The 24857-nt window shown below is 50.8% G+C and overlaps 1 protein-coding gene across 6 annotated transcripts in view; it reads left to right on the top strand.

Moving 5' to 3' along the window:
- TRIM9 (tripartite motif containing 9) overlaps nucleotides 1-18645 on the top strand; it is a 94378-nt gene extending 75733 nt beyond the window's left edge. For 2 of the 6 annotated variants that reach the window (XM_056852225.1, XM_056852224.1), the window contains exons 7-13: nucleotides 242-380; nucleotides 3469-3657; nucleotides 6850-6885; nucleotides 8747-8770; nucleotides 12732-13035; nucleotides 17894-18056; nucleotides 18577-18645. In XM_056852225.1, the coding sequence (XP_056708203.1) occupies nucleotides 242-380; nucleotides 3469-3657; nucleotides 6850-6885; nucleotides 8747-8770; nucleotides 12732-13035; nucleotides 17894-18056; nucleotides 18577-18639 (918 nt within the window). In that variant the 3' untranslated portion in view covers nucleotides 18640-18645. The remainder of the gene's footprint in view (nucleotides 1-241; nucleotides 381-3468; nucleotides 3658-6849; nucleotides 6886-8746; nucleotides 8771-12731; nucleotides 13036-17893; nucleotides 18057-18576) is intronic. The other 4 variants (XM_056852230.1, XM_056852229.1, XM_056852226.1 and 1 more) reach the window with 3 other exon arrangements.
- Nucleotides 18646-24857: the final 6212 nt, after the last annotated feature.

The raw sequence follows: 24857 nt of genomic DNA, 5'->3' as shown, positions 1-24857 counted from the left end.
TGTGAGCAGAGCTTTTGACTGCAGTGCTTCAGCTTCCCACTCTGCGCCACGTGGCTCCAAAGCTTACACCCTGGAAATCTCGTTCATCTTTAAGGTGCTACTGGACTCGAATCTTTCTCTAGCCACAGTGAGAGCCAATGTGGGTTTTCTTTAGTTGATATGTTCGTTATAGGGATGTTTCTAGAGGGCGGTTTTGCTTTGCTGGGTTGGTAGAAAGCCCTTTCCTCTGCTTGGCATCTAGGAGGTGTACGTGGGGAAGGAGATGATGTGTACCGTGGACGGGCTTCACTTCAACAGCACCTACAGTGCCCGGGTCAAGGCCTTCAACAAGACAGGGGTCAGCCCCTACAGCAAGACGCTCGTCCTGCAGACCTCTGAGGGTAAGCCACGGTCATGAGAGCCTTATTCCATGGGTGGCGCAGCGTTGTCGTGCGCGCACATGCCAAGGGCCCACTCCCTTGGGGACGTGTGCATTGTTTGGTGCTTCAGTTTGCCCCCTCTTTGTCACCTGCCTCTTGCTACGATTGCCAGGTACCTCCTGGCAACTGGCAGGGGGGGCGTTTAATAGTTGCAAATTAAGTCCTAGGCCTCAATGCTGTTGGGTGCCCTGATATTGACATCACTTCTGGAAATGACATTATCATGTCGCTGACCACATGGAAGATGCTCTGGTATTCGGGCACAAAGCTCTATGGCCGTTTATGCTTGGTAATTAGCAGCGCGTTCCAGGCTGAAGTGCCCCGTATTTTTTTTTTTAGTTCTTCACGATGTCATTCCAGCCTTCGCTGCTAATACCTGCTTCGTATTTCTTAAGAGCCCCTTTAACGCGACCTTTTGCATTTGCTCTGCCACCCCCACCCCCGCATTGAAGCATTCACTGAAGGAACCGTGAAAAATCACAGCCGCGGCTTAGCTATGCAAACGACTATTGCTAATGGCTATGCAAATGAAGGAACGAAGGAGCAGGCGAGTGGGGGGGGCGTGGAATTTGTTTGACTTTCTCCTCTTGCATCGGGACCATGAATAGTCATTTTAAAGGGCAGATTTTAAAAAGCAGCTTTGAGCGAGCATCGAAATCGACCCTGCATAAACGGCCTATGGTAGAAGCTGTTTTTACCAGGGTTTTGCCTAAATACCAGAGCATCTCCCACGTTGTCGGTGACATGATGATGTCACTTCCAGAAGTAATGCCAACACGCCATCGGCGTTGAGGCCGAGGCCTCCTGGTAAGAGCCTCACCGGCTGGCTGAACGGCACCAGGGGGAGAGCGCCCAAAGCAGGGGATCCTCTGCCTCTGGTGGGGGTCTGGCAATCCGGCCTCTCGTCCTTCCCACACCCCGTCCGCTACTTTCTCCTTCCTTCCCAACATCTTGATTTTTAAGTTCTGAGCCTCCCCCAAATACCGGAAGGATACTCCGTGGCAATATTCTGAACATGCGTTTTTGACTGAGTGTTGCTACGCAGCTAAGAAAGACTCAGGTTGGCTTGCCCAGGCATGTTTGCTGAGGGCACGTGTATGTATTTCTGCCTAGGTATGGAATTTGTTTTTTTAAATGTCTACATGCACAAATATAACCCAATTTTTACAGAACAGAAATAGTGCAGTTTTCTCATTGGCCATTTACGCAGGGCTGTTTCCCCAACTGCTCCAGTGCTTCGTGAGAGCCAACCTGGTGTAGTGGTTAGGAGCGGCGGTTTGGGGCAGTGGACTCTAATCTGGAGAACCGGGTTTGATTCCCCGCTCCTCCACATGAGCGGCGGAGGCTAATCTGGTGAACTGGATTTGTTTCCCCACTCCTGCACACAAAGCCAGCTGGGTGACCTGGGGCTAGTCACAGCTCTCTTAGAGCTCTCTCAGCCCCACCTACCTCACAGGCTGTCTGTTGTGGGGAGGGGAAGGGAAGGTGATTGGAAGCCGGTTTAATTCTTCCTTAAGTGGTAGAAAAAGTTGGCATATAAAAACCAATTGTACTTCTTCGCTTTGATTATGCATGCCTTTCCCGATCGTCAGAGGTCGCCTCGCTCTCCCCGTGTGTTTCCGAGCGTTTTGCTCACATTTTCTGGATTCTCGCATCCGGAAAACACAGGCGAAACACACAGAAAGGCCCGGGGAGAGCGGGGCGACCTTTGACGGCCGGGAAAGGCATGCATAATCCAAACGAAGTGCCAGAGCAGTCGGCGGAGGTGACCGTGAGGGAAACAGCCCTGCATAAATGGCCATAGCTGCCTTTTGACCTGGACATGATGGCCCAGGATGTTACAGAGCAAGACATGAGACCTCATCCCCACTGAACTCCCTCCCATTCCCCAAATTCCACTCCCCAAGCACCCCCCCCCCAAGATTCCCAGGAATTTCCCAAGCCAGCATTGGCAGCCCTAGCTAAGGGTAACGTCTTGTTCTCCTAGACTAGGCTGAAGCCTGTTGTAGCAACCAGGACGCCAAGATCTTGCTTGCTTTGGCATGATGGACTCTGGACCAACGCATCGGTTATTGCTCCTTGAATTGCATTTCCCTTGGTGCAGGTGGGGGTGTGGGTCAGCGGTAGAGCGCAGGCTTCACACGCAGAAGGTCCCAAGTTCAATCCCTGCCACCTCCAGATAGAATAGCATAGGTGCTGGAGAAAGACCTTTCTCTAACCTGACGTAGTGAGAGGGATCAGTTAGCACACTGCTGGTCAGACTAAGGATACCGAAGGACAGCAGGACTGGATCCAGTGGAGTCCAGAGCTCTTTCCATCTTCATGTGGGAACTGATGGCTGCCACCCAACACCCAGTAGCAAGAAGCAGCAAAGGGCAGAGCGCTGAATGGCCGTGCATCGGGCCGTCCATCTTTTCCAGCAGAGATCTTGGTGGGCTGATTCGAACTTGAGATGTCGTTCTGCTGTTGCTAGCCAGGCTAGCTAGCCAGCTGTTCCCAAATCCATTTGCTAGGGGGCTGGTCGGGCCTGCAGGATCGGAAAGGAGTGCTGGAAAATTCCACACACCAATTGTAAGACAACAGGCCAGGCTGGTATTCAAGCTGCGGTCGTTCTGCTGCAAAACGGTTACAGGTTAAATTCTCTGTTAAATTGCACAATCTGTGATTAAATGTGGATTTGGAGAAGAGCCGCGGAGACTCGCGGGGAGGGGTCACGGCTGGATGAGTGAGGGCGCCGAGACCAGATTAGCATCCCTTTCTGCTCGTGTTGCACCTTTTTAGCCTTCATGGTTATTCTCGCACAATGAGGACTAGCCCCTTGCCCTGTTAGTAAAACGACAACCAGGAGCTGGAAGAGCCCGTGTTTTACACTAGAAACCACGTTAGGTGCGGCAGAATCGCAGCCTTGTGTGCCGTTCTGAACAGGCAGCTCCTCTAACCCCATTGCGCCCACACAGGTAAGGGTCCGTGCTCCGTGCTGGAATCGCGTCTCAGGTAATGGCCTAATAACGGAGTTCTGACCTCGAGTTTGCCTTGCTCTTGCGTTTAGACTCCGAGCCTGAGGAGCAAGCCCTGACCTTCCCCGTGCCTTTGGAAAGGTTGCAGCTGCGCAGAGCCAGCCCCTTCTCTTCCACCCTAAACCTGCAAAACAGCTTCCCGGGGAGATCCTACTTTGAGCTCCGATCCTCAGCCCACCAAATGAGCTTGCACTCTTCTTTGCAGTCTCTCAATTCCGCTGGTGGGTGAACCGAGCACGCCGGGCGTTGCCTGTGGCACTGTGCTTCCGGACGTCGCCTGTGACGCTGTGCTTCCGGACGTCCCCCCCGCTTGTTTGGGGGTCCGGTTCTTGTTTTGTTGCTGTTTTGCTTCTTTTCTTTTTGGATTTTTTTAGTCCCCCCCACACCTACCCACCCATGACATCCATGTGAGACAGGGTCAGTTGTTCTATGTTGTCAGTGGCCTGCTTTCCTGTGTGGAGGAAACTCTGAAGATGTGGACTCTGTTGTGTTTGTTTCTGCGTCACAACCGTGATGGATAGACAGGCAGTCCCAGTCCCGCAGGCTCTGCTTTCAGGGTTTTGGAGTGGAGGTACCTGGGATACAGAAAAGAGAGTCTAATGGTCGCAAATGTACAAAGCATGTCTCTGTGACAGCTTTTTTTAAAAATAACAATACTAGAGAAATCAAGTTTTCAGAGGGTAGCCATGTTGGTCTGCAGTAGAGGAGCTAGATTCGAGTCAAGTAGCACCTTAGAGGCCAACAAGATTTTTGGTGTGTAAGATACTCTTGGACGTTTATATCCTGAAAATCTTGTTGGTCCCTAAGGCAGGGACCCCCAATGTGGTGTCCTCGGGCACTAGGATGCTCACTGACACCTTTCCTGGTACCTGCCAAGTATTTTTTAAAAGTGGAAGGAGCTTGGTGGGGCTTTTGCGCACCAAGTGAAAAAAAATGGATTTGGCAGAAGGTAAGCTGTGTGTCAGCAAGGAAATACTTTTCAACAACTGGTTCATTTAAAAAGGCCTCCAGTCAAGCATCGATCCTGCCTGAAATGTTGAAGAGTTACTATTATCATTATGACTTGCTTAACTCCCTGACTTTCTGTGGTTGGCTCCGCCTCCTGTGTCAGCCATCTTGTGCCTGGCTCCGCCTCCTGCAGCAGTCATTTTGGGGTTGTGCCCACCACCCTGTTTCCGAATTCCAAAAGGGCCCACAAGCTGAAAAAGATTGGGGACCCCTGCTCTAGGGTGGCGCTGGATTCGAATCTAGATCGATCAAGCACATGCTACCAACAAAAAACCAGCCCTTCCCCCAATGTATATAGATTGGGCTTCTGGCGCTAGGTGTTCTCTTATCCTGAAGGCATTTTGTTAGCCATAGTCAAGGGCAGATTCCCACAACCATTCCCCACTCCCTGTGGAACATGATTTTTCAGGTATGTGTTTTTGTGAATCAAAGCTCCCTTCATTGGATTTTCTAGAGCTTTGACTCTCGAAAATTCGCACCCTGAAAATCTTGTGGGTCTCTACGGTGCTAACGGACTCGAATCTAGCGGCTCAGCTCAGACCTACACAGCTATCTTCTGCAACTGGCTCCCGCTGAAGTGATAGCATTGATAGCACCCTTTCAGAATGCAGGTGAGGAAACACCTGACTGCATCCCCTTCCTGTGAAACAAAACCTCCCCGCTCACAGAAACCTAGCCCATCAAGGATGAGGGCTGGGCTAGCAACCTTTCTTGTGCCTGTTTACAATGGGCCGGGAGGCTTTGCAAGGGAACGCTATGCCACGGGTTTATACAGTTTGAAGTGCTTCCCCCCCCTGAAAATCTGGTTTCTTTGCAAGCCCACCGAAAGCACAGTAGAGAAGATTTTTACTAAAGGTTGTGGATCCTGCGGCAGGGCCTGAATTGAGCCAGGCTGGCTTTTATTTCTTCAGCAGTCGACCAGAAAGGATGGAAATTCTTCAGGGTCCTGCATTTTTTGCCAGACGTGCAGCCCTGTTTGCTGCTGGTGCCAGCAGCGTGAATGGGTCACCAGACTCTTCATCTAGGGCTGCCTTCATCTAGGGTGGTACCTCCTGGAAATAGAATTCATCTCCGGATGTCAGAGAGCAGTTCCCCTGGAGAGAATGGCTGCTTTGGAAGGTGGACTCTGTGGCATTATACTACTCTGAGTTCCCACCCCTCCCCAAACCCCACTTCTCCAGGATCCACCCCCCCCAAATCTCCAGGAATTGCCCAACCTGGAGTTGGCAACCTTCTCCCCCCCCAGCACAAGGGTTCAGGCAGGATTGAGACCTCTATTCACTCACTTTCAAAAGGGCCTGGATTCTCTTCTCCCACCTACAGAAGACTCAAAATTTTCACATTTCCTTTTTGGGGGATTCTCTAATCGCCACAAGCTTACACCGGCTGCCGGAAGCCGACGTAAGCTGACGGAGAATAGCCCAGCCATTTTGTTTTCTTTCGACCCTATGATTTGGAATGAAGAATGATGCAGACTTTTAGTTGATCGGCTACACGGTGGGGCTGCGGCTCGGCCTTCCCTTTTTGGTTCAGTTCCCCCCCCCCATTGTGCTTTTTCTATGGGTTTTGCATCTCCCTTGCTTTCGTGCAACTGGCTGTTGGCATTTCCCATTCCTGAACGTTAACTACCTGGTGTCCAGTGTACGAAGAGTTGACGGTTTTGCCTGCTTACCTGTATGTGAAGTTTGTATCTTTGGAGCAACCTGGTCTTAAGCTGGGCATAGAGGGGCGGGGGTGGAGAAACGGAGGGCCAGAGGAGCAACCGAACTCTTACAGAATGTGGTTTGATGCGTCTTTGCTGCTCTTACTATTATTTAAACGGAACCTGTGTACTGGGAGAGCGCCAAATCATGACAAAGGTGATTTCCCAAACCAGTTCGAGGCCAGATTCATTTGAAAAGCTGCCCCTCAAACTCCTATAAGTAGAGTTGGATGCATTCTGGACCAAATTCTTCTCTGTTTGTGGAGCATGAGGTTGCCAGCCTCCAGGCGGGCCCTGGAGATCTCCTGGAATTACAGCTGATCTCCAGGCTACAGAGATCAGTTTCCCCTGGAAAAAAATGGCTGCCTTGGAGGGTGGACTCTACGGCACTATGCCCTACTGAGGTCCCACCCCTCCCCAAACCTGGGGTTGCCAACCTCCAAGTACTAGGTGGACTCTATGGCATTGAAGTCCCTCCCCTCTCCAAACCCCACCCTCCTCAGGCTCCACCCCCAAAATCTCCAGGTATTTCGCAACCTGGAGCTGGCAACCCTATTTGATATCCAGGACTTCCGCTTTTTGACATGAATCTGGCCATTGGCTCCGGCAGCTGAGTTTTGCAAATGCTTTGGAGGGATTTCGGTTGCGCGATCAGGGTTGCATTCCCGAGTGTCGAAGTGTGAAATGTAGTATCTCTTTGTAGGTTTTGATGCTCAGGCAGGACCTTTCTCTCAATTAGGCAAGTATATTTATTCCCCTTCGGCGCCCTCGCCCTCGTTTTGGTCATTTGTTGCTCTGGTTTTCTTTTTTAAATCTGGTGAACATTTAATCCGAGAAAATGTCTGTCAATATTTGTTTGTAGTGGTTTCAAAAATGAATGTGTGCCATTTTTTATTTCAAGCTTAATGGAGAAAGCAGATATCTAGAAACACAGAGCTGGAAGGGACCCCAAGGGTCATCTAGTTCAACCCCTTATGCAACGCAGGAAGTTCACAACTACTCCCACTCTCCCGATGACCCCTGCCCTGTGCCCAGAGGAAGGCAAAAAATCTCCTGCTATTACAATTCATCTCCAGCCAAGAGAGATCCCTTCCCCTGGAGAAAAGGGCCGCTTTGGCAATTGGACTCTATGGCATTGAAGCCCCTCCCCTCCCCAAAGCCCTCCCTCCTCAGACCCCGCCTCAAAAGCCTGGACCTGGCAACCCTATTGGAGGTACATGTGGAGTCAGGAAGTGAAGGAACCCCTGGTAAGAAGAGCCAACAAAGAGCTGAACTTAGGAGCTGCACACAGAGAAGTAGAAAGGGAAGCCAGGGCCTTTCCCTTACAAGGAAAACACCTGGAAGGCCCCTGATGGCCAGGAGCTCATCACGCCCTGAGATGCTGGCAGGATAGCCTGAGCATGCGCCGAATGTCCCAATGTATCCCTATCCGGAAAGGCCCTGACCTAAACCGTGGGGAGAGGTGTATCAAAGCAAAGAGCCACACAGCTCTTGGGCCCGATAAGGTCTACAGCAGTGGTCGCCCAAGCTTTTTTAATATAAATTTGTATTAATTTTTATGATATAAAACAATTTATATCATAAAATATTATTAGCATATATTATTTGTTGTCCCCCAAGCTTTTTGAGCCGGTGGGCCCTTGGGAATCCTGATCCAGCATGGCGGGCACGGCCCCAAAACGGCTGCCCCAGGAGGGGGAGCCAGCCACAAAACGGCGGCTGCAGCTTACCTTTGGTCACAGGGAGGGCAGCAACGAAACAGCTGCCGCAAAAATGGTTGCCGCAGGAGGAGGGGCCAGCCGCAAATGCATTGCCACCGCTTAACTTCAAGAGCACGCTGTAGATCCTTGAACTGTGGTGGCAGCTGCTGCCAAAGCGACGGTTTTAAAAGAAATCTGCACAGCCCATCAAATCTCCAGTGGCCAATGAGAAGCCTTGCTGGGAAAGCCCCCCCCTTGGCCCCTCCCACTTTCTAAAACACTTGATGGGCGTCAGGAAAGGTGGCAACGGGTGCCATTGTGCACACGGGCACCGCATTGGGGACCCCTGCTGTATAGCTTTCTAGCTCAGGACAAATTTGAGTTCCCTTCATACAAAGTGGCTTTCACCGGCCCACAGCTACCCATCGCTGAGCAGACATTCGAACCCAGCACTCCCCAAGACAAGGCTAGCATCCCAACTGCTACGGTCATGGTGGTGTGATGAGGCTGCGGCACTCAGAAGGGTACGCTGGATCGGGGCCAGACATTTAAAGAAGGACCCCCTCGAAGCCAGCTTGGATTCAGCCCTGGAAATCTAGACCTGGTTTAAATTTTTGAAAAACGAGGGGCCCGTTTTTTGGAACGAGCCCGGCTGGCTTTGATCGCCTTCTTTCTCCCATCTCTGCATGTGACATGGTCCTGGGTGTGTTCTGTGTATACCTATGCAGGGTTTTCTGCGAACACTGAAATAATGTATGGATTTTTTTTGTGGGGCAAAGGGCAAGCCGATGGACGAAAGCTATATAACCCGCCACGGGACGTGTCAGTCTCTGTATGTAACTGCCGACTTTGCTTCCTGTTTGTTTTCCCTTCATGCATCTCTCTTGGGAATGACTACAGTTGATATTAAAAAACTGGTAGCAGGTAGGAAATTCTTGAATGCATGGGGCGGTTGTGGAGGTGGGGTGCCCAGTAAATCCCATGTGCTGGTTGGAGATTAAAAAAAAAAATAATATGTGTGGCATGGCCAAGGAAGTGTGCTTCTCTTGTGTGTATGCTAAGAAGGTGGTGTCTTGTCTGTAGGAATTCTTGTTACCCAACCCAAAGGGTGGAGTTGGAATTTGCGCTTGTGGAGGTCACTCTCCGGAAGCTCCACGGCCTCCCAGCATGCATAGGAAGCTTCACGTATGCAAAGGTTCCTTTGTCCTCTTCCGCATTAGAAGAAGAAGAGTTGGTTTTTTTTTTTAAACTTTTTATTATTTTATTTATATAATTGGAGGGTACAGGAAGAGAAAAGGGGAAGGGGAAAACGTTATCATTATAAAAACAATACAGTATTATAAAATGATTTTTAAATAAAACATAATTGCAAAATATCTTTAGTTTGTTATACTTGCATCAGGCTGATTTATAATATTTTAAAAGTTCATGTTCTACTTGGCAGTTAATTGAGATAAAAATATAATTCAGAGTTTATTATAACGTTTAAGCATATTATGTTTAAATTAGCTGCATTTCATGTAAGTATAAAAAGACGCCCACTTCTCCTCAAATTGCTCAGTGGATTCACTGGGTTTAGGATTTAACTTAAAAGTCAAGAAGAGTTGGTTTTTATATGCCGACTTTCTCTACCACTTGAGGGAGAATCAAACCGGCTTACAATCACCTTCCCTTCCCCTCCCCACCCTGTGAGGGAGGTGGGGCTGAGAGAGCTGCGACTAGCCCCAGGTCACCCAGCTGGCTTCGTGTGCAGGAGTGGGGAAACAAATCCCGTTCACCAGATTAGCCTCCGCCGCTCATGCGGAGGAGTGGGGAATCAAACCCGGCTCTCCAGATCAGAGTCCACCGCTCCAAACCACCACTCTTAACCACTACACCTAATAGGAATCCTTATTTGATAGATGTATGAGACAGAGTAGAACGTGGGAGCTCCTACATCTCCCGACTAGGGGTCCACGATAGTCTGGCATGCCCATAGAATGCATCATTCTCTCTCGCATTAGGGGAAAACTCTATGCAACGAAGAATCCCCACGGCAAAAGCATGCATACCATGGCGCAGAGCACAGAATGTGGCAGCCCCTACGTGCACACAGACCAGCGTGCTCAGGTGTGTGTGTGTAAAGTGCCGTCAAGTCGCAGCTGACTTATCCCGACCCTTATGGGGTTTTCCCGGCAAGAGGCTAAAAGGGGTGGTTTGCCAGTGCCTTCCTCTGCATAGCAACCGCAGCAGAGGCGAGGAACTGGGCGGCGTAATAAAACCTTCCTCCCAAAGCCTTGGATGTTCTGGCTCTGTCCTCCTCTGGTTTTTGTGATGATGGCAAGCTGCCAGTGCGGTGTCGAGCCAGTGTGGGTTGAGGGCCAGGGTGGTGTGATGAATAAGAGCGGGGGACTCTAATCTGGTGAACCGGGTTCGATTCCCCTCTCCTCCACATGAAACCTGCTGGGGCGACCTTGGGCCAGTCACAGTTCTCTCCACACTCTCTCAGCCCCACCTGCCTCACAGGGTGCCTGTTGTGGGGAGAAGAAGGGAAGGAGATTGTAAGCCGGTTTGATTCTTCCTTTTAAGAAAAGGTAGAGAAAGTCGGGATAGAAAACCCAACTCTTCTGCTGCTGTCCACGTAAAACCTCTGCTTTCTTCTATAGCTTTAAGGGGCTAGAAATTGGCTTGGGAAAGATAATTTAGAGATGAATTTGTTTGCGAGGGTATCCGTGTTGGTCTGCAGTGGAACAGCTGGGCTTGAGTCCAGGAGCAGCTTAGAGACTGGCGAGATTTTCGGGGTATGACCCTTTGAGAGTCTGATAAAGAGAGCTTTGACTCTTGAAATCTCATCCCCTGTAAAACTTGTTGTTGTTTTTTAAATTGCTACTGGACTTGAATCTACAGATGAATTAGGGGTTCAGCAGCAAGCACCGGATTGAGAGCCCCGCTATTGCGGCAGCAGCAAAGAATGGGGGAAGGGAAGAAGGACAATTGCTAGATAAAAGCGGTGGATGGAGGTGGGTTTTCAGCATCACTCCACACCCGTTCCAGCTCCAGGACCTGGCTGCAAGACTCCCAACAGGACAGATTTTGCACCCCATCACCAATTCTGGATTTGAAAGCCATTTGTGAAATGCATGGGATCTATGTACAGCTGGGAGTGAGGAAGTCTCATGAAGCGATGTAAATTTGTTTGCAGGGCTCAGCAACACACATGTTTAAAGACAAGAGGGTTTCCTTTTGGACTGAAAGGCCATTTATGCATGGCTGTTTCCTCACGGTCACCCCGCTGACTACTTCAGGGCTTTGCTTTGATTGTGCTTGCATCAGAGGTCACCTCGCTCTCCCCCCGCATTTCCCCGGCATTTCCTGGATGCTGGCTAAACACAAATCCAGGAAATGGGGTGGGGGTGGGCACGCGCAGAAATGAGTGGGGAGAGCCTCTGATGTTTGGAAAATGCAAGCATCATCAAAGCAAAGCCCTGAAGCAGTTGGCGGGGTGACCGCGAGGAAACAGCCATGCATAAATGTCCAATGTTTTCATGGGCGATCCTTCTCAGTGCCGCCTGAAATTTGAAATTTCGTCCCTTTATTTGCAAAATGAAAATTGCCGAGCTGAAAGGCGAAAAAGCAAGACGAAGCCCCGTTCCAGTGAGTCAGCATCCATCTTTGGCGACCCAAATTCCGCAACCCTTGGATAGCAACTGAGTCTCAACTCAGGGCCCAGATCTGATAACATGCATGCCCCGAAGTTCGTGCTGTGCCTGCCGAAGAAGGAAATCCGTGTGCAGATAGTCATGGGATGGTCACGGAGGGTGCATTTGGCACCACCTGCGTAGCCACCCCCCCGTCCATCCTTCCCCTCAGCTGGGTTTGAGGCTGTTAATCAGAAACCTGAATCCAGACCCCTTTCTTCTTGTTGTCCTCCCAGTCTGCTTCTCTGTGGTTCCCCTTTTGGGAGTCTGCCAGTTAGCAGGATCGGTTCCAGGGTTTGAGGGGCCTGGGCAGAGAGTTTCCACGGGCCTCCCCTCTCCCGACCACCAGACCCCACCAGTCGCGCCTCCCTTTCCCCCGACCTGTGTCCCCCCACCTGCCTGTGTCTCCTTCCCCTGCTCGCGAGCCTTCCCGCCACCTGCCCTCCAAGCCGCCCATGCCGCCTGCGTGCCCTTCGCCTGAAAGCACAAGGTGGCCCGCATCCTTGGAGGTGGTGCCGCCATTGCCGCCGCGCCACCCTCACATGCTCTTCCCCCACAATGCTGGGTTTAGCTGGGAGCACAGATGAGCTGGCGGGGGAAGGGTGGGCAGTAGGTAAGGTGTGTGGATGGGGGGAGTCGGCGGTAGCGGGCCCCACGAAATGCCCTGACCTCTGGCATCTGCCCCACACTGGTGAGTCAGCGTGGTGTAGTGGTTAAGATCTGGAGAACCGGGTTTGATTCCCCACTCCTTCACATGAGCGGCAGAGGCTAATCTGGTGAACTGGATTTGTTTCACCACTCCTCCACACAAAGCCAGCTGGGTGGCCTTGGGCCAGTCACCACTCTATTAGAGCAGTCTCAGCCCCACCTACCTCACAGGGTGTCTGTGGGGAGGGGAAGGGAAGGCGACTGTAAGCTGGTTTGATTCTGCCTTAAGTGGTAGAGAAAAGTCAGCATATAAAAACCAACTCCTCCTCCTCCTACTCCTCCTCCTCCTTCTTCTTACCTCACCATGTGCTGACACTGGCCAGTTACCCTTTTCTGGGAAGCACATGGAAAGAACAAACTGCCTGGCCCAAGTCCCAGCGTCCCCACCTTACCCCCGCATGGCGCCGTGTCCCTGTCTGCTCCCTCTCCCTCCCGCGCACCCCCGGTTCCCCGACCTCCTTCCCACTACTGACTCCCCTGCCCCTCGTGTCCATTTCCAGTCGCCTGGTTCTCCTTCGACCCCAGCACCGCCCACTCCGACATCATCTTCTCCAACGACAACCTGACTGTCACTTGCAACAGCTACGACGACCGGGTCGTGCTGGGCAAGACCGGCTTCTCCAAAGGGCTCCACTACTGGGAGCTCTCGATTGACCGCTACGACAACCACCCGGACCCGGCCTTTGGGGTGGCCCGGGTCGACGTGCTCAAGGATGTCATGCTGGGGAAGGATGACAAGGCCTGGGCCATGTACGTGGACAACAACCGGAGCTGGTTCATGCACAACAACTCCCACACCAACAGGTACGTGGTCCCAGTGCCTCCCGTCTGTCTGAGACCCCCTGGCATCAAATTGAGCCTGGGAGTTTTAACACGCAGAGCTGGGGCTCTGTTGCCAATAGGGTTGCCAACTGCCAGGTGGTGGCTGGAGATCTCATGCTGTTACAACTGATCTCCAGCTGATAGAGGTCAGTTCCCCTGGAGAAAACAGCCGCTTTGGCCATCGGACTCTATGGCATTGAAGTCCCTCCTCTCCCCAAACCCCACCCTACTCAGGCTCCACCCCAAAAACCTTCCGGTGGCAAAGAGGGACCTGGCAACCCTAGTCGCCGAGCAGGTAGGCCGAAATGGGCCATCCAAGAACCACCTACTCCAGGGGTCCCCAACATGGTAACTTTGGGCGTCATGGAGCTTGACCACACCTTTTTTTGTGCCCGCCAATTATTTTTAGGAAGTGGGTGGGGCCAGGTAGGACTTCTGCCCAGCAGGGCATCTGATTGACTACTGGAGATTTGATTGGCTGTGTTGATTTTTAAAAGAGAGCCAGCGTGGTGTGGTGGTTAAGAGTGGCGGACTCTGATCTAGAGAACTGGTTTTATTCCCCTCTCTACCACATGAGCGGCAGACTCTAATCTGGAGGACTGGGTTTGATTCCTCGCTCCTCCATTTCAGCAGCGGACTGCTGGGTGACCTTAGGCTAGTCACAGTTCTCTCCGAACCCTCTCAGCCCCACCTACCTCACAAGGTGCCTGTTGTGGCGGGGAGAAGGGAAGGCGATTGAAAGCCGCTTTGAGACTCCTTAAAGGTAGAGAAAAGAGGAGTATAAAAACCACTTCTTCTTTCTCCTCCTCCTCCTCCTCCTCCTCCTCCTCCTCCTCCTCCTCCTTCTTCTTCTTCTTCTCCTCCTCCTCCTCCTCCTTCTTCTTCTTCTTCTTCTTCTCCAGTTGCCACCACAGCACAAAGAGCTGCACTGTGTGACCGAAGTTAAGCTGTGGCGACCACGTTGTGGCTGGCTCCGCCTCCTGCGGCAGCCATTTTATGGCTGCCATTTTCTTCCTGCGCCCACCTTGCCGTATCAGATTTCCAAATGTGCCCAAAAAGGCTCAAAAAGGTCGGGGACCCCTGACCTAGTCTGTGTTGGCTTGACAAGTTGTTCAGAGTAATGAGAAAGGCCACAACTGCGCAACGTTCTAGCAGAGGGTGGCATCCTCAGAGCTCCCTAGGGTTGCCAGCCTCCAGGTGGGGCCTGGAGATCTCGGGGAATTACAACTGATCTCCAAACCACAGAGATCAATCCCCCTGGAGAAAATGGCTGCTTTGGAGGGTGGAGCCTATGGCATTATACTCCATTGAGGTCCTTCTCCTCCCAAAACCCTGTCTTCCTCAAGTTTCATCCCCCCCCCCAAATCTCCAGGAATATACCAGTCTGGAGTTGGCAACTCTATGGCTCCCTGGTATCCCCTGATCTTTGCCGGTTGGTATTGGTACTTTCACCCTCTGAACAGCTGGTGGCACTGCCGAGCAAAAAAAAGTTCAGCTTCTTCTTCCTCCTAGGTGGTGAAAGGAGGGGAATTTTTCCCCCATTATTTATTGGCTTACATCATTTTCCTGTCCTCCGTTTTATCCTCACAACAACCCTGTGAGGTAGGTCGAGCCAAGGGCGTATGACTGACTCAGGGTCTCCCATTGAGTTTCCATGGCCAGAGTGGGGACTTGAACCTGGTTCTCCCAAATCCTATCACTACACCACACGGGCAATCTGCTGGTTCTGCCGCTAGAAACCCCCGTTCAAGACACCCTGCAGGGGGAGTCTGTGTGCTTCTCTACCTCCTCATTTTAAGTCATAAGATCACAAAACCTGCTGAAGCCGGCCTAAAGGACAATTTGATAAAGCAGGGGTCCCCGGTGTGGTGCCCATGGATGCTGTGTTGGGTTGCCAGGTCCCTCTTCACCACTGGAGGGAGGTTTTGGGGGCGGTGCCTAAGGAGGGCAGGGTTTGGGGAGGGACTTCAGTGCCATAGAGTCCAATTGCCAAAGCGGCCATTTTCTTCAGGTGAAGTGATGTCTATTGGCTGGAGATCAGTTGTAACAGCAGGCGATCTCCAGCTCGTCCCTGGAGGTTGGCAACCCTAGTGCCATGGCACCCGCCAACACCTTTTCAGGCACCTAAGTGTTTTTAGAAAGTGGGTGGGTCCAGGTCAGGCACTTGCTCAACAGAGCTTCTGATTGGCCACTGGAGATCTGATTGGCTGGGCAGATTAAAATAACATTTCAGTGACAGCCGCCACTCCAGCGTTGGTTTTAGTCCCACACACCCCTTTTCCCCTGCGTATTTTTTTTTAATTACCCCTCTTGTCCGCTGCTCATGAGCTTCCTCTTCCTGTCTCTGTGTTGTTCCACCTCTGTGTCAGCATTCCCAAGGCACCCACAGGCTCAAAAAGGTTGGGGGGCCCAGGGCTAAAACTTTCCTCTTTGTGGCCAGTAGCCAGATGGGAGGCAGAGGATTCTTCCCCTGCCTGGACTCCATCTCAGACGAAAGGGGAGCCAAACCGTTTTTCATGTTTGATCCAACCACCTTAAGAACATCAGAAGAGCCCTGCTGGATCAGACCAGTGAGGGTCCATCTAGTCCAGCATCCTCTCTCACGTATGGGCCAACCAGTTCCACCGGAGGGCCAACAACAAGGCACAGGGGCCGAGGCCTTCATTAGAACATGAGAAGAGCCCTGCTGGATCAGACCAGGGTCCATCTAGCCCAGCATCTTGTCTCACACATCGATTAATTACTCGTTGAGTGAAGAAGTAAGTGAGCGCACGAGGCTGCCCTATACTGACTCAGACCATAGTCTGGCAAGGTCCTTATTGTCCATTCTGACTGGCAGGGGCTCTCCTGTGTCTCCTGCAGACCTCTTTCCTATCATGGACCACCTGATCCTTTTAACTGGCAATGCCAGGGATTGAACTTGGGACCGTCTGCATGCCAAGCAGATGCTCTGCCACTGAGCCACGGATTCTCCTTTGCAAGTCTTGCCTTGAATCCACTGACCATCGACTCCATCAGATGCCCTTCTAACTATTCTGTGAAAGGGAGAAAAAAGTTCTCAATCTGTTTCCTCCATCACATGTATAATTTCATTCGCCTTTCTCAGATCTCCCTCTGCTATCTATCTATCTATCTATCTATCTATCTATCTATCTATCTATCTATCTATCTATCTATCTATCTATCTATCTATCTATCCATCCATCCATCCATCCATCCATCCATCCATCCATCCATCCATCCATCCATCCATCCATCCACATTTCTACCCCACTCTCCCCAACCTAAAGGTCGGGCACAGAGTGGCTTACACAATCTAAAACATAATGAAGAAAAAAACACATTTAAAAATATAATTTAAAATACAATTTAAAATAGCCCAATAATGCCCCTCAATGGCGCTAAAACCCCCAGAATAGCAATCTGCAGGCGGCAGATGAATCTAACCCCCCCCCCGCAAATAGTATAGCAGGGGTGGTGCTCAGCAGTGGGGAAGGGGGGGAGAAGGACTAGGGAGGCCAGTAATTATAATGAGAACCGTCGCTGGCCTCAACCATAATCCTGACGGAATAGCTCCGTCTTGCAGGCCCTGCAGAATTCCCAAAGGTCCCGCAGGGCCCTGATCTTGCTAGGGAGGCTGTGCCACCAGACAGGGGCCAGGGCCAGCCAGATACTCCTTGGGCCGGGGATCACCAGCAAGTTGGTCTTACATGAACGCAGGTTTCTCTGGGGAACTTGCCAGCAGAGGCAGGTCCCGTAGATACGACAGTCCCAGACTGTGTAAGGCTTTAAAGGTCATAACAAGCACCTTGAGCCTTATGCAGGGCTGTTTCCCTCGCGGTCACCCTTGCCAACTCCTCCGGTGCTTCGTTTTGATTTGCATGCCTTTCCTGGCCGTCAGAGGTCACCTCGCTCTCCCCGCTCGTTTCTTCGCGTTTTGCCCGCAGTTTCAGGGACCTGTTTTATCTCGAATTTCAAAACATGGGCGAAATGCAGGGGGAAAGCAGGGGGAGAGCCAGGCGACCTCTGACGGAATCGGCATCGGCATGCGTAACTAAAACAAAGACCCGAACTCGTCGGAGGGGTGACCACAAGGGAAACAGCCATGCATAAAAGGCCATAGTCACCTTTTCTTTCTTTAGTTTCCGGAAAGTAGCCATGTTGGCCCGCAGTAGAGGAGCTAAGCTCGAGTCCAGGAGCACCCGCAGGACCAATAAAATTTTTGTAGAATGAGTTTTCGAGAGGCAAAGCTCCATATTTGTATCTGATGAAGGGAGCTTTGACTCTTGAAAGGTCGTATCCCCCCCCCAAAAAAAAATCCTGTTGGTGTCTAAAGTGCTCCTGGACTCAAATCTAGCTGTTCTACCCTCTTAAACTACCTGGAAATCTTGTTCATCTCTTACGGAGCTATCAGTTCTGTATGTGAACACATGAAGTTGCCCTTACACCGAATCAAAGCCTTGGTCCATCAAAGTCAGTGTTGTCTACTCAGACCGGCAGCAGCTCTCCAGGGTCTCAGGCAGAAAAGGGTCTTTCACATCACCTGCTTGCCTAGTCCCTTAAACTGGAGATGCCGGGGATTCAACCTGGGACCTTCTGCATGCCAAGCAGATGCTCTACCACTGAGCCGCGGCCCCTCCCCACACAGTGGTGAAAAAAGCACACCCTCCTGCTGAGCATCAGTGCATATGACAAGCATAACTGAACTGTGGATTTCCGTTAACACCAGCCCCTTTCTTTGTTGCCAGAAAATGTTGGGGGCTCTGCAACAGGAACTGTCTTCTAACAGATTTGCTTGAATGTGTTTCTTGGGAGCTGACATGCTTTTCCTCCTTGGCAGGACCGAGGGAGGCATAACCAAAGGGGCCACTGTGGGCATCTTGCTGGACCTGACCCGGAGGACCCTGACTTTCTCCATCAACGAAGACCAGCAGGGGCCCGTGGCCTTTGAGAACTTGGAGGGCATCTTCTTCCCCGCAGTCAGTCTGAACAGGAACGTGCAGGTAGAGGCACTTGGGGGTGGCTGGGCAGAGAGAACGGGGAGGCGGTTGTGATGCCATTCAAATCAGTGGGTTCTAGATCAAATCAAGCCTGAACTGACCCTAGAAGTTAAAATGACTAAACCGAGGCTGTCATATTTTGGTCACATTATGAGAAGACAAGAGTCACTGGAAAAGACAGTCATGGTAGGAAAAGTTGAGGGCAGCAGGAAAAGAGGAAGACCCAACAAGAGATGGATTGAGTCCATAAAGGAAGCCACAGCCCTCAATTTGCAAGATTTGAGCAAGGCTGTCAAAGATAGGACATTTTGGAGGACTTTCATTCATAGGGTCGCCATGAGTCAGAAGCAACTTGACGACACTTAACACACACACACATGCTTAGAGGAGGGCAGGGAGCTGTTCCTGTTGACAACAGAGAATAGAACTATTATCATTATCATTATTATTATAGTTGTTGTTGTTTTTGCTGTTGTTGTTTTTGCAAACTGACTTTAAAATGCTGCACGACCTTTGGTTGCAGGTGACGCTCCACACCGGCTTGCCAGTCCCGGACTTCTACCATTCCCGGGGTGCCATGCAGTAAGGACGGCGCGAGCAGCGGGCACCCTCTGGCTTTTTTCTCAGGACACATCCAGAGAGCTGTGTGGATTTTCTTCGGGAACTGAAGCGGGAGAATATCTGGTCGGCTAGAGCCTCCAGGCCAGCGATAAACCAAATGTGACGAACAAGAAAAAACATCGAGAAAAGAGAAAGGACAAACTCGACTGCTCGGCCGTGGTCTCTCCGGCCCCATGTGCTCCTTGTGCGTTGGCTTTGCTCTTTTTGTGCTCTTTCGGTCAAGAACCACATTCTCGGAGAACCCGAGGTTGGACATCCCCTCTTACCTTTTGGGATTTTGTTTTCGCTCCAGCGTGGATTTTCCTTTTCTCCCAAATGTGAATCGGCTGCTGCTGATGCAGCCGAACTGCTTAGATGCTACTGCTGCTGCCTCGGGGGAACCTTTCCTATAATTTCTTTGGATTGAGTTACACATGATGAAACAAATGCTTCATGTGTATGGGGGGTGGAGGAGAGAAACGGGGAGGACTGACAAGCGTCCATTAATGCGCCAAGCATTTCCATAGTAGGGATACCAGCCTTCAGGTGGGACCTGGCGATCCCCTGGAATTACAGCTCATCTCCAGACTACAGAGAACAGCTCCCCTGGAGAGACTGGATGCTTTGTAGGGTGAACTTTGTGGCGTTGTACCCCACTGAGGTCCCTGCCCTCCCCAGGCTCCATCTCCGAATCTCTAGGAGTTTCCCAGCCTGGATCTGGCAACCCTCCCCCTCCCCACCCTCCATCGATGGTCAGTGGGGACCTGGCAACCCTATTGCTGAGTCTGATCCATGGCTGCTCCTCCGTTGCTGTCCGCTTATTATCCTCAAAGATGTTGTCCTTGGATTACAAGTTAGTTTAGATACAAAGCCAGGTGGAAGCAATCAAGTTTTGGGAAAGGCTTCTCTTTTTCTCTTCTTAGTCAAAATTGAGAAACGGGGGAGACCATGTCACCAACATGGGGAAAGCTCTTGTTATGGTGCAAAGAAGGGCAGACAGCCGTACCCTTGTGATAGTTCTTAGTTCTTTATTATAAAAAATTAGAAACCAGGTTTTTGACTGAAAGGATGCCTGAGGTAGTTAACAGGAAACCGCAGGAGCAAAACACCGTCTAATCCTCACCATATAATAACCGTGTTATTCATGAATGCCAATATCTGGGTAAGAGCTGAATTTGAATCCAGGAGCACTTTAAAGACCAACAAGATTCCCGGGGTATAAACTGACGAAGGGAGCTTTGGCTCTCAAAAGCTCATACCCCCACCCCCCAAATCTTGTTAGTCTCTAAGATGCTGTTGGACTCAAATCTGGCTCCTCTACCGCAGACCAACACAACTAACTTGCCTGAGAAGAGATCTCAGGGAGTGACCCCTCCCCGATCCTTTGGAATGAGGTCAACTTAGGGTTACCAACCTTCAGGTAGTAGCTGGAGATCTCCTGCCATTACAACTGATCTCCAACCGATAGAGATCAGTTCACCTGGAGAAAATGGACTCTTTGGCATTGAAGACCCTCCCCCTTCCCAAACCCCGCCCTCCTCAGGCTCCACCCCAAACACCTCCTGCCAGTGGGTGAAGAGGGACTTGGCAACTCTAGGTCAACTCCTTGGGGCCAAAGCAGGTGTGATGGACGCTGCCATGTTTGTTCTTCGCGTGACTGCCCTGTTCATATCTCAAGCGGAAAGCAGTTTACGCTTTACAGAAAAGGTGTGGGTTTGTGAAGGGAGCAGAACTTGTGGAGCTTGAGAAGGTGCAGAAAAGAGCAACCAAAATGATCAGGGGGCTAGAGCTACTGCCCTGTGAGGAGCGCATAAAACCCTTAGGGATGTTTAGCTTGGAAAGAAGGTAGTTAAGGGGAGACATGACAGAGGTCCATAAAATTATGCATGGTATGGAGGGAGTGGACAGGGAGAAGCTTTTTTCCCTCTCTCATGATACTAGGACATGGGGTCATCTGCTGAAGCTGGAGGGTGAGAGATTCAAAACAGATAAAAGGAAGTATTTTTTCACACAACGCATAGTACAATTGTGGAACTCCCTGCCCCAGGATGTGGTGATGGCTGCCAACTTGGAAGGCTTGAAGAGGGGAGTGGACATGTTCATGGAGGAGAGGACTATCCATGGCTACTAGTCCAAATGGATACTAGTCATGATGCATACCTACTCTCTCCAGGACCAGAGGAGCAGGCCTATTATATTAGGTGCTGTGGAACACAGGCAGGATGGTGCTGCTGAAGTTGTCTTGCTTGTGGGCTTCCCAGAGGCACCTGGCTGGCCACTGTGTGAACAGACTGCTGGACTTGATGGGCCTCGGTCTGATCCAGCAGGGCTTTTCTTATGTTCCATTCTCAGTTGTTGTTTTTGAGGCTAGATTTTTTTGTGTTAAAAAGCAGTATACTTTAGGAGCAGTTTCTGTGGCTTTTTAAAGCACCTTGTAATATCTATAGTGACTTTATTGACACAAGACGACCAGTAATTTCTCTCTGAGAGCAAAGATATTTATGGCTTTAGCGTATAACGTGTATAAGCCCCTTTTAATTTTTTTTTACCGTAGCCACTCAGTTAAGCTGATTCTAAACATGAGCTTTTAACAATCCCAGGAGCATTGATTTTGGATAGCATCTCTGACAACCTTGTGGGGGGGAATGCTTGGCATTTTTTGATTCTGTAAACAGGCCTTACATGGCACAATTCATACTGGTGCTTAGCATGTATCCCTCCTTCCATTGCCATGGGGAGAGAGTGTATTTGAAAGATCACCATTTTAAATAATTACAGTGATCGCTTTGCCTTACAAAAAGATCACCAGAGTTAGTACTTTTTTTGCAGCCAATGAAGGATATGGGGGAAAGTCTAGGAGAAAGAAAGAACTGGAGGGGAAAACACCCCCCCTTTCCCGCCACTTTCACATTCTCAGGAAACTCAATATGTTTGTTGCCATAGCTACTTTTTACGGCCCCCACATTGTGGACTTGAAATTCAGATAACCAGAGCTTTCCCATCCTCATGCGCTCCTTCGTGTTCTAATTTTCTCCTCCTCTGTCACCATCCTACAATTATTGCTCAATTCTGGATCATCTTCTTTACATTTCAGCCATTGTTAACCAGCCCTTTGCCTCGTTCGTGCTGCCACGTTCCTGCCGAATTGGTGAGGACAAAAATCGCACTGGGCTGTCCCCCTACTCGATGATTGCACATTAATGCTGCTCCGTGTATTGCCCGCATGGATGCGCGTTGCGCTGGGGGTTCCACGGATTGCATGTGCATTCAGCGCAGCGAAAAGGCAGCACAGCCATGATTCTAGCCGTGGGCAATCGTCGACATGCGTGTTTGTCAGTGAATTTATTTATTGTAATGTTGATCAGGAGAAGGACACGTTGGGCAACCCCTGAAGGGGACTGTCATGGAACAAGATGGATGTCGAACAGGAGGTGATGTAGCAAGGCAGAAGGTAGCAGGGAAGCAGATGGCTAATGGGATCAGCACCTGGGATAGCTCCGAGGCAGCAAAGATGTTGTTCCACGCCATGCGGAGCTCAGCTGCTCCCTCATATTCCAGGAAGACCTGAAGACTGCTGAAGGGGCACCCATCGATTGAGAGAGCAGGAACTTAAAGGGAGTTTTATGACATGTAGTAACTTCTAGGTTTGTCTTCTGGGTTTATAGAGGAGCAAGAGTACATAGACGGCCAATAGGCTGTCTTGCAATGAGGCCACACTGCTCTAGCATGTTTGAGGACCTCATAACCAATGCTTTAAGAGGGGAGTGGACATGTTCATGGAGAGGTCTATTCATGGCTGTTAGTAAAAATGGATGCTAGTCATGATGCATAGCTACTTTCTCCAGGATCAGAGGAGCATGCCTATTATATGAGGTGCTGTGGAACGTAGGCAGGATGGTGCTGCTGCACTCGTCTTGTTTGTGGGCTTCCTAGAGGCACCTGGTTGGCCACTGTGTGAACAGACTGCTGGACTTGATAGACCTTGGTCTGATCCAGTGTGGCCTTTCTTATGTTCTTAATGTCTTCCTCCTTATGGGTGCCTGCTGGCTGTTTCCCCTCAAGTGGTGCTTGGGCCAAATTTGACACATGTATCACTAGAGACCCACTTCGGAATGCTTGCTTATGGCCAAGGTGAGGACACGCATTCCAGAAGATAACTATTTTTTTTTTTTAGCATTGCAGGAGGTATCAGCCTTCAGAATCTATCTGTAGGCCTTACCAACAAACCTCCCACTTAGATTCTGCAAGGCTAATGGTGGCAACCGCCATGTACAAACTAAACCCTCCCTCCCCAAGTAGCCATCTTGTGTGGTTGGTGCACAACGTGGACGGCACGCCGCATGCTCATCTGGCATTGTGTTCTGATTTTGGTTTGGTGGCACTCCCCACCCCCCTCCGAGAGATGGTGGTGCTAAGCAGTCAAGGGACCATTGTCTCTCTTCGCTGTCGGGTCATTAAAATGGGAAGAACGGTGGCCCTTGTTCATTGAAGCACGAGTGGAGATGATGAAGGGCAAAGATCACATGTGATGACTTAAACATCAGAGGAGGGCAGGGAGCGGTTCCCTTTGGCAGCAGAGGAGAGGACTCGCAATAATGGGTTTAAATTGTGGGTGGAAAGGTACCAGCTGGATATTAGGAAAAAAATTTTACAGTAAGAGTTCTTCAACAGTGGAATCAGCTACCTAGGGAGGTGGTGAGCTCCCCCTCACTGGCAATCTTTAAGCAGAGGCTGGACAAACACTTGTCAGGGATGCTCTAGGGTGATCCTGCATTAAGCAGGGGGTTGGACTAGATGGCCTGTATGGCCCCTTCCAACTATGATTCAATGATTCTGAACAGCAACCTTCCCCCCCCCCTCCCTGGGAAACAAGACATTTTTGTAAATAAGTACTCGCTCCCATTTAGTACCCCTCCCTCTTAGAACCAGTTTCTATCTGCTATGATGTGCATTACATTGACCTAATTTATTGAATGGGTGCTAATCTCGCGGTCACGCTCTCTGTTCCTCTCGGCTGCGGAGGGGCCGGATTGTGGGGAGACGCGATTCCTGATTCCCGGGAGGCCCGGTGGCTGGGCCACGGCGGCCTCGTCCCATCGACCTTGTTCCCGCTTCTTGACCATGTTGCTGATGCTTAGATTAGATTCCCAGTAGCTCGTAACGTGGCGTTGGCACTGTATCGCGATTGTTGGCTGCAGACAGCCGCCCTCCCGGCCAGAAGTGGTCCCCTGTGTTCTAATAAAAGACTTTTAGTTCAGAGGATCACCTGGTGCGTCTGTCTGTTTTCTTGGTTAGTTCCAGATTAGAAGGGCAAGGGGGGGGGTGCTGTATGAAAACATCCCCTGAGCATCTTCCGGCAAGCCTGGGAAACATCACTGTGTGAGATGGGATGCTGGACTAGATGGACCCCCGGTCTGATCCAGCAGGGCTCTTCTGATGTTCTAATGAAAGCCTCGGCCTCTGTGCCCTGTTGCTGAACCTGCAGAGGAACGGGCTGGCCACTGTGTGAGACAGGGATGCTGGACTAGATGGACCACTGGTCTGATCCAGCAGGGCTCTTCCTATGTTCTAATGAAGCCCTCGGCCTCTGTGCCCTGTAATCAGCCCTCTCTCCATAGGAACAAGCTGGTCACTGTGTGAGACAGGGATGCTGGACTAAATGGACCCCCGATCTGATCCAGCAGGGCTCTTCCTATGTTCTGATGAAGGCTTCAGCCTCTCTGCCCTGTTGTTGGACCTCCAAAGGAACTGGCTGGCCACTGTGTGAGACAGGGATGCTGGACTAGATGAACCACTGGTCTGATCCAGCAGGGCTCTTCTGATGTTCTGATGAAAGCCTCGGGCTCTGTGCCCTGTTGCTGAACCTGCAGAGGAACTGGTTGGCCACTGTGTGCGACAGGGATGCTGGACTAGATGGACCCCCGGTCTGATCCAGCAGGGCTCTTCTTATGAAGGCCTTGGTCTCTGAGCCCTTTGTTGGCTCACCAGAGGAACTGGTTGGCCCCTGTGTGAGGTAGGACGCTGGACTAGATGGACCACTGGTCTGATCCAGCAGGGCTCTTCCTATGTTCTAATGAAGGCCTCGGCCTCTGTGCCCTGTAATCAGCCCTCTCTCCATAGGAACAAGCTGGTCACTGTGTGAGACAGGGATGCTGGACTAAATGGACCCCCGATCTGATCCAGCAGGGCTCTTCCTATGTTCTG

The sequence above is a fragment of the Euleptes europaea genome, chromosome 6 (assembly GCF_029931775.1).
Source record: "Euleptes europaea isolate rEulEur1 chromosome 6, rEulEur1.hap1, whole genome shotgun sequence".
NCBI lineage: Eukaryota > Metazoa > Chordata > Lepidosauria > Squamata > Sphaerodactylidae > Euleptes > Euleptes europaea.
Note: the sequence above shows the minus strand (reverse complement) of the source record. Positions and strands in the feature narration are given on the sequence as shown.